Genomic DNA, 9,601 nt, shown 5'->3' on the forward strand with positions numbered 1-9,601 from the left:
TCTTGTCCCCATCAAGAAAGCCGGCACTATCTGCTGAATACCCTACCATGCATACCCATATGCACACAGCTTGTGCAGTGGAGTCAACTATCCCAAAGTGCATAGCATATATAGCCTTTTAGAGGTATTATATAAATATCATCGTTATTCTTTTCTATCTCCGTACAAGCAGGTTGATTATTTAGGGTTAGAGAGACAGATGACTGCCATTATAATTTCTGAACGTTTAATTTCTTCGTTGTCGGCAGCATGACACTGATGAGGCGCATGCATGCGTCAGCAGGCTCTATATAACGCGCGGCAAGCTGCTAGTAGGTTGGGCCATAAGGCTTCGTCTAAATTAAACCATCTGTCGATCTTGCTTGTGTCGATCGAGCAGATGTCGACGTCGTCAAGGGACAGCCTGGTGCTGGGGCGGGTGATCGGCGACGTGGTGGACCAGTTCTCGCCGGCGGTGGCGCTCCAGATCTCCTACAACGGCCGCCGCCTCATGAACGGCGCCGACTTCCGGCCGTCGGCGGTGGCAGCGAGGCCGCGAGTCGAGATCGGGGGCACCGATCTCAGGCAGTCCTACACGCTTGTAATAAAGTGTTCAAAACATTTATTTGCACCTCGATCCATCTCTATTGTGCGTGATATATATACTACTTTTTTTACAGCTTGCTAATTAATTTCTTGATCATTCCATGGCTTTTGGATGATGCAAGGTAATGGTGGATCCTGATGCCCCAAACCCCAGCAATCCGACGTTGAGGGAGTATTTGCACTGGTGATCGATCATTGGTTTAATTAGCCTGCTTTCGTTTTACGTTACGTACATGGAGAATGTTTCAAAAGCCATGCATGATTAAATTTGGATTCCACCATCCGTTTGCAGGTTGGTCACAGACATTCCTGGGACAACTGATATTGGCTACGGTGAGTAGAAATCAAGTTTTTTTTTAAATATCCATCTATAACATGAATAATAGTATAGCTTCCATATAGCTGTATTTTTACATATAGGTCCAGTTCGTCGCTATACTAGATGCAAGTGGAATGGCTCAAATTGCTCTGTTATTTGGCTAAGCTCAATGGGCCAAAAAAACATGCTAATTTTGAAAATAAAGCTTTATTGCATGGCAGAAATGCATCTTCTAATTATCAAAGGTCCAAATTACTACCTAAACTACGAGCAAAGTCTGAATAACCTCCTAAATTATCAAACCGTTTATTTAACCCCTCCAATTTGTAAAATTAATGCACAATACACCTTTTGCCTCTAATCAGAACCAGTTTTGCTTATGTGGGGGTGATTTAATGCCACGTGGGCTGATTAATGGATCCACGTCATTGGTTCTCTTCTCCTCCGTTCCTCCTTCCTCCTCTCGCCTTGCCGCCCCCTGCTCCCACCGCTGGAGCCGGATTCGCTGGCCAAGTCACACCCTAACTTACCTCTCCATCTCCATCCTACGGCTCATGAGAATTCGAAGCATTCGACTCACAGGTCCCACGCACGCACGCAACTAAGCTGTCGTCTTCCCCAATTTCTCCGTGCTTTCTCTCTCTGCTTTGCTTAGGAAACCATAGCGCTGGCCAAAATCGTCACCACGGTTCTACAGTTGGCACCAAGAACAAAGTAAAATCGATTGCCCAAGGCCTACTCTTCTCTCATGCGCTCTCAATTTTGTTGGAGATAGCTTAATTTTTTGTTGGTTGCTGCTGCTCTTAACTTGCAAGGAGCTACGTCTGCTCTACATGCGCCCGTGGCGGCAGCTCCAAGATCTCCAGGTCCTCGTCGTCATGCTCCTCTCGTCCCTCGACTTCCTCCGATTCCGCGCTGCTGCCGCCACTGCGTCACTATGGGAAACAGGGAAGATGCCGAGTGCCCGGGGCACTCGGCGAAGGCCTAAAAACACTCGGCAAAGGCTTTGCCGAGTGTAACACTCGGCATCTGACACTAGGCAAAAATTTTAACGGCGAATAGAACTTTACCGAGTGTCAAATGTCGGGCACTCGGCAAAGATCTTTGCCGAGTGTCAGTAAACACTCGGTAAAAAAACACCTCGGCGAAGACGGAGAAACGGCGCGGCACGGTAACGGGCGCTTTGCCGAGTGTTTCACAGAAAGGCAATCGGCAAAGGCCAGAAGTTTGCCGAGTGCCATACTGCCAGACACTCAGCAAAGGCCAGGAGTTTGCCGAGTGCCAGGGGCGAAGCACTCGGCCGCCGGGGGAGGGCTGGCCGGGGGAAGGCCGCCAGCCGCGGGCAGGGGAGGGATGGCCGGGCCAGGAAGGGAGCCGGCCGGGTGCAGGGGAGCGGTGGCGGCCGGCCGGTGGAGGGACGTCGGTGGAGGGGCGCCGGCGGGAGGGGCCGAGGCGGAGGGCCGGTCGGCCGGAGCTACGCAGGCCAGTCGAGGGGCGGCCGGGCCGGCGCCGGTCGCGGGCAGGGGAGGGCGGCCGGACGGGGAGCCGGCCGCGGGCGGGGAGGGGCGGCCACACCGAGCGGGGTGGCGGCCAAGGGGAGCCGGAGCAGGGCCGCCGGAGGCGCGGGGCGGCGGGTGCGGCGGCAGCGCGTACGAGGCAGGGCGGCGGCGAGGAAACTGTTTGCAAATGTGGCTCACCGAGTGAGGAGACTGTGCCGCCGGGTGGATAGGCATCAGGGTTTGCCAAGTGCCCGGATCCAGAACACTCGGCAAACTACATTTTGCCGAGTGCCCAGATCCAGAGCACTCGGCAAACATTTTTTTTATATTTTTTTACCCAACTAGGGAAACGGTATATGCGCTGTTGGTGGGCCCATACACAAAGTTTTTCGAGTGTATTTTCAAAAACACTCGGCAAAAAATAAAACACTCAGCAAAGTCCTTTTATATTTCATGTATAAATACCTTCTCTAACGTGCTTTACTAAATTTTTTCGATGTACTTCAAAAAACATGGTCAAATTCACTTAACAATACATATTTAATTTTTCTATGAATATTGTTCCATTATTTTAGGCAGTTATAGCTCAAATTTAATTTATCTTAATTTAAAATCTATAATTGGAGTTAATACATTAAAATTATCAAACGGATACGAAAAATTCACAATATTTGAAAGGAACCCATTGCCTATACAAAAAGTTTTGAAGTCCAACTCTAATTCAACTATCACTTTGACTCCAAATCTTAACAGTTCATTCTGAACTTCTAGACTATTCTCTCGAGATGCTCCGATTTGTTAGCGTCGTACGTGACAGAAGGTGCGAAACCTTCTCAATTTTTTTCCAAAGTCTCCATGGATGACATCATGAGATCTTGACAAATCTTGTGATTTTCAGAGTTCATTTATTTTTTATAGAATTTATAAATCATTGGACCACACGTTTGTGATCGTGTTTTATGACCAAGATGTTCGAAATTTCTTTTCATTTTCTAGGTAAGGCCCCAGAGTGGACTCACTAACATGAATAGGATTTTTCCACTGAACTTATTCCATTATTTAAAACACTTGCAGTTCAAATTTGCCCATAACCGAAAAAATCCTATATGTGCTATAAATTTATTAAATATAGCAAACTGATCCAAAAATATATGAAATTTGAACATGTAGTATCACATGTTGTGTGTGGAGAGTGGAAAAAGTTTGGAGGGCAGGGAGGAAAAAATTACTATTTCGCCGAGTGTCTACAGAAAACACTCGGCAAACGGTTTCCTTTGCCGAGTGCCGCCGGGAAACACTCAGCAAACGGTTTCCTTTGCCGAGTGCCGCTGGGACCGACACTCGGCAAAGTTACGGTTTGTCGAGTGCCGCTAACAGGCACTCAACAAAGTGCAAACGCCGGCCACGCTATGTAACGGCGGCCGCGCGTGCTTGTCATGTGATATAGATTTGCCGAGTGCACCGTTTTACCGAGTGTCATCGTCTCTATTTGCCGAGTGTTTTATTTGTGGCACTCAGCAAACGTGTGATTTGCCAAGTGTTTTTTAAATGCCGAGTGTTTATTTAGATACACTCGGCAAACATGTATTTTGCCGAGTGCCCGATAGTTTGCACTCGGCAAATGTAAAAACACTCGGCATTATCTCGGTTTCCGGTAGTGCGTGATGCAGGGGTGGAGTGTTGCGGCACTGCAGCAGCCAGCGGGTACGGGGGAATGGCGTGCCGAGGACCGCGGCGGAGGTGAGAAGATGGAGGAGGAACGTAGGAGAAGCATAACGGATGATGTGGATCCATTGAACAGCCCGCGTGGTATTAAACCACATCCACGTAACCAAAACCAGTTTTGATTAGGAGTAAAAGGTGTATTGTACACTGGTTTTGGAAATCAAACGGGTTGGAAATCAAAGGGGTTAAATAAACAGTTTGATAGTTTAGGGGATTAAATGGATTTTGCTCATAGTTCAGGGTAATAAATTGAACTTTTTCCTACATTTTTAAAAATGTAGGATGGCATCGTATTTTCCTTTTTTTCCATGTACACCCACTAGCATTCATATGTGCTTCCTACGACGTGATACTTTCGAGAAGAATATTGTTATTTATTGTCTTAGATATATTATCTAGTATATATTATAAACCACAACAGTTTTATAATTTCCTTTAGATGCGGGTTATATTATGCATATTTGCTTAGATTTTAATTTTAAAACATGACAAAGAGGTAGCTTCTGCATTAGCTAGCAATAGTTGTTTGTATAGCTCACTATTAGGGAAGTGACATTTAATTCCGATCAGTAATCCCCCTTCAGTACCGGGCGCCTGAGTCAGTGGGATTCGAACTCACGACCTCAACTCTCACGTGAACCTTCCTTACCATCTCACCTACAGAGCACATATAATTGAGTTAGATATGCTTTTCTTTTGAAGTAACCCGTGGAGAGGCCTTTAGTACCGGTCAATAACACAGACCAGTACGGTGTTATTGACCGGTACTAAATGGTACTCCATAGGGTACTGGTGTTATTGCCCGGTTCTAAATGGTCGAGGCCTTTTAATACTGGGCAATAACACCGACCGGTACTAAATGGTGACATTTCACTACTAGAAATATGAGCATTCATCCTCGGCCTTAGTGCCGGTTGCATTTTGACCTGGTACTAATGTTAGCATTAGTACCGGGTCCAAATTTTGGGGGGGGGAGGGGGGGCAGGAGACCTTTTAGTACCGGGACATAACACCACCCGAGACTAAAGTTACCGGGTGGTATTATGACATGGTACTAAAGGTCTCTCCACGGGTTACTTCAAAAGGAAAGTATATCTACCTCCATCACATGTGATATGTAGGTGAGATAGTAAGAAAGGCTCGCGCGAGGCTTGAGATGTGAGTTCGAATCCTGTGAAAATCGCGTGACTGGTAACTTGGGACGATGTGCATGTGCGGGCGCCTCCTGGCTGTTTGCCGATTTTTTTGGGAGAAAAACACATTATAAATATCCTTTAGTACCGATTATTTGACCCGATATTAAAGGACCCCCTTAGTACCGACATAGCAGTACCAGTTCTGCAACTGGTACTAAAGGGGGGTTAGGGACCGGTACAAATGGTCGTTTCCCCGGTAGTGTTTAGTACCGGTCGGTGTTATTGTCCGGTACTAAAAGGCCTTTGAGGATCGAAAATTTCTATCCGATACTAATTTTGCGCGTTAGTACCGGACGAAAAGTTGTCCGATACTATAACATCAAGGACGAATGCTCATATTTCTAGTAGTGGCTGTTTTCCGGATGATGACGCAGCTTGGCAAATGAGGAAGTCATGATGTAGAATTTTGGTAAAAATTTGTTGTGTCATCAGCGCAACATGATGTCAGTCGCCATCCACTTTCGATGCAGAGGAAGATAACTTGAACTAAATATATTTACTTACTGCAACATATATGCGCATAAACATAAAAAATGTGTCATGCCTCATGCTAGGTCTCACATCTATTTTGGTCGTCTTGTCTAGGCACTCATCAAGATTTAAAGCTAGCCTCTTCTAGAAAACCTAGATACATGTTATGTTTAATTATTTGCTTTGTGTTATGAATGAATTGAGGTCAAAATTTCAAAAATGCTTGACATCTCTTTTTATAAATGATTTTTCTAAAAAAATAGACTCGTATAAGTACCCTACGTATAAAGTCATTTCAATGATATGTAGCTCACTATATATCGACCACTGTTCCTGATCATTGAACTCTGTGTAAACTTGTACTAACTTCTGTCATAACTTTCTACCGATACAAAGTTATTTGCACTAACTTACGGCAACACAACACCTACTTGAAGATTAGTTAATTGAAACTTAAACTGAGATGTACTTCTAAAATTAGAAGTGCCGCCCCAGTTCCAGATATATACCAGAGGCACGTATAGGGTGATGTCCAGCGCTATTTCACATGACTAAATGCATGCATGCTTACACAACATCCATTTGCAGTATAATCAGGTTGTGCAGTACATTATTATTTTTTTTCTTTTTGAGTGCATTCTATTTGCCTGGATTTTTTTATGTTAACTGTAAAAGTATTACTATATAGACTTGTCACCTGAGGAATATATGGATAGATATTTAGACCTGTCACATGAGGAATATGTGCATAGAATACTGAAATTCGTAGATGAAAAGGTAGGGAATAATAGTTCATGAAACGAACACGTGCACAACCTGAAATGATAGCGTATAACCTAACATGCATCAGACATGTTCTTATAGGAATATCTCATGCTTTTGGAACCTTGATTAGTAAGTACACTCAACAATTTTTGGAACCTCACAACAATTCCAGAACTCCTCAAATATTAACAAAAACACTAAGCAAAGACACTGCGTGGATTTGGTTGGACAACATTCTTCTAGTTACGTAGATAGAATATTTAAATTGTTGAGTTTCAAATATATATACCTGCATATATTTCTCAAAAAAATTATAGTAGCTAGAATATATGCGGCATGAATTGTATATGAAAATATGGTTTTTATTTCATTTAGTTAATTGTGAGCAGCATTGTTCAACTCATTATAAAAATGGATACATGGTTACGGTTTAAATGTTTTGCATTCTTACTTGAAACACCAAGCCCTCCCACGCACAAAAGGATTCGAACTGCATATTTCTAGTTGGTTTAATTAACTAGTACGCTAGTCTACGTAGTATGGACACGGGTAGAAAAAAGACCTTCCATCCAACGTTTTTTCCATCCAACGTTTTTTGTCCAAGTTATCTTTGAACCCAGGACTAAAGGGCCTTTAGTCTTGGGTTAAATTTCCACCACCGACGACCACCGACGGGGGGAGCTTTAGTCCCGGTTGGTAATATCAACTGGGACTAAAGAGACTCTTTAGTTCCAGTTGTAACGGCTAATGGGACGAGGGGATCTGGTGAGGCGTTTAGTCCCGATGGCTTTCAGTCCCAGTTGGTGTTTTCAACTCGGACTTAAGGGGGGGCCTTCACTCCCAGTTGGTGACTAAAGGTCTCGCCTCACCAACCGGGACCTTTAGTTCCCCTCTCTCTCTCTCCACCTTATCCTCTCCCCTCCCTTATCTCGAGTTTCTTCCTTATTTCTCTCCTCCTCCTCTCCCTTTCTTCCAGGCGGAGCGGGCGGCGCAGGGTGGGCGGGTGGCGCGGCCGGGCCCATTTTTTTATTTTTTTGAACCTTTTTAGTCCTGGTTAGTATTACCAACTGGGATTAAAGGAGGTCTTTAGTCCCGAGTGAATGATCTGAAACTAAAGAAGGGGCTTTTTGTCCGAATAGTTAGTTCCAGTTAGATTTTCGAGACCTATGCATCTCTCTAACCGGGACTAAAGGTGATCCAACCGGGATTAAAGGTGAGTTTTCTACCAGTAGGAGTGCTTTTCAGCAGTAATAAGAAAAATAGAAACTAAATTTCATGATACAAAATAAGACAAAGGTACAAGTTTTGGCATGAGTGCTAATAAAGAGATATAAGATTATTACCACATCATTAAGCACATGTATGAAAAGTTAATCTCTACAATGCATGCTTAGATAGGTTCAGCTTTCTTGTGAGCAGATCTTAGCAACTGGAATAAACTTTTAGTTTTTACAAGCATCTGCACCTGGTGCATATGTATACACGCAGGCCGCGAGGTGATCTGCTACGAGAGCCCCCGGCCGCCGGCGGGGATCCACCGCGTGGTGTTCGTGCTCTTCCAGCAGATGGCGCGCGGCTCCGTGGACGTGGCGCCGCTCCTCCGCCACAACTTCTGCACCCGCAACTTCGCCGTCGACCACGGCCTCGGCGCCCCCGTCGCCGCCGCCTTCTTCACCTGCCAGCCCGAGGGCGGCACCGGCGGCCGGCGCCTCGTCCTCCGGCCGCCGCGGACGACCTAGCAGCTAGCTAGCTGCATGCTGCTGCTGTCGCGCTGCTGACTGCTGCTGCAGAATGGCCGTCGGTGGTGAGCCCATGGCTCAAATTATTTCAGCTGTCGATGCTATGGATTACTTAATAACCGTAGAGCTGGGTTCGTTGTCTTTCGATGTGAACCGAAGCAATACGAAGGAAGGAGTTATATCTACTACAGCCACTTTGCTAAAGAAGCTAATATTTAAAGGAGATAATTTTCTCAAGAAAATAGAAGAGAAGAAGGAAGTAAAACAATATATTTGTGTTGGCCGCATGCAAGTTGAGATCACACAGGAGGCACCAAGTTGATGGACTAGGCGTGCTGCACTGCATTGTGCTAATAAAAAAAAATTGGTAATGTTGCCGGCTTAATTTAATCACTTGTATTCTTGCCGGATTATTATATTACTTCCATGCATTAGATTCCTAGCCAGGTTGTGTTAGTCGGTCTTTTAATTAGCAAGTCTATAAAGTCTGGTGCATTTGTGCATGCGTCCAGAGGTTTGGTCGAACCAGGTTGCGGCCTTGTGGCCGAATCCAAGTCCATGCCTGCGCGCATATATCAGGGAGTCCTTGCTCCTTGTAAAGGTTAGACTGGTTTTTATTTGTGAGCTTCTTGTCGAAAGACAGAACCCAAGGCGACCATCCCCTCCATCTCGTGAAGAGAATTATGATTGGATCCCTGCGAGGATTTGTGTTGGTGTGTAATCAGGAATCAATTCTTCCTGGGCTCGCATTGGTTCCTGCTGGAATCTCCTCTCTGGATCGTGCCCTAATTGGTGCACGGGTTGGAGAGTTTTGCTCCTGTGGATTGCATCTACAATCAAGTATTTGTAAGATAATTCTCATTATCGTTGATACTCAGCTGTTTCTGACATTTGCCCGATACCCTACTGCTAGTACTGAACCGCGCGCTGCTATATTATCTTGGTTTGGTCACGTAAGATAAATCTGTTGAGGCTTCTGTTTACGGCTGCTGGCTTCTATTGCCGTGGAATCCATCTATACTAGCAAGTTATGGCTGCTGGCTTGCACTAGAATATAATCTTTATTTACGTGAATTTTCTTTGGTTGTGCATGAGTCTAATTAGCAGCAAGAAAGTTCTACTTGTTTGTGTGATTACTGCTGGCTGATAATTGAACACTCAGATATACAGTCGTGATTAGTCTGTACTATCAGTTATCTCCCAACCTGAATATATTATTGAGTCAGCCACACTGTATACTTTGCTGTTTGACTCGACTGAAATTCAGCGAAGAATAATTTCTGTTGCTGCCTGTGCCATGAA

The 9,601-nt window shown here is 44.9% G+C and overlaps 1 protein-coding gene across 1 annotated transcript; it reads left to right on the top strand.

Annotated features, from left to right (window-relative positions):
* Positions 1-329: 329 nt before the first annotated feature.
* LOC117855310 (protein FLOWERING LOCUS T) lies at positions 330-9,262 on the top strand. The gene is made up of 4 exons (XM_034737629.2): positions 330-580; positions 708-769; positions 878-918; positions 8,049-9,262. Exons 1-4 carry the CDS (start codon positions 380-382, stop codon positions 8,297-8,299), a joined length of 555 nt encoding a protein of 184 aa, XP_034593520.1. The 5' UTR covers positions 330-379; the 3' UTR covers positions 8,300-9,262.
* The last annotated feature ends 339 nt before the right edge of the window (positions 9,263-9,601 follow it).

Source organism: Setaria viridis, chromosome 5, assembly GCF_005286985.2.
Source record: "Setaria viridis chromosome 5, Setaria_viridis_v4.0, whole genome shotgun sequence".
Classification (NCBI taxonomy): Eukaryota; Viridiplantae; Streptophyta; class Magnoliopsida; order Poales; family Poaceae; genus Setaria; species Setaria viridis.

Coding starts and splice junctions, on each gene's coding strand:
- LOC117855310 (XM_034737629.2), top strand. CDS start 380: ATGTCGACGTCGTCAAGGGACAGCCTGGTGCTGGGGCGGGTGATCGGC. Junction 770..877: donor TTGAGGGAGTATTTGCACTG/GTGATCGATCAT, acceptor ATCCGTTTGCAG/GTTGGTCACAGACATTCCTG. Junction 919..8,048: donor GACAACTGATATTGGCTACG/GTGAGTAGAAAT, acceptor GTATACACGCAG/GCCGCGAGGTGATCTGCTAC.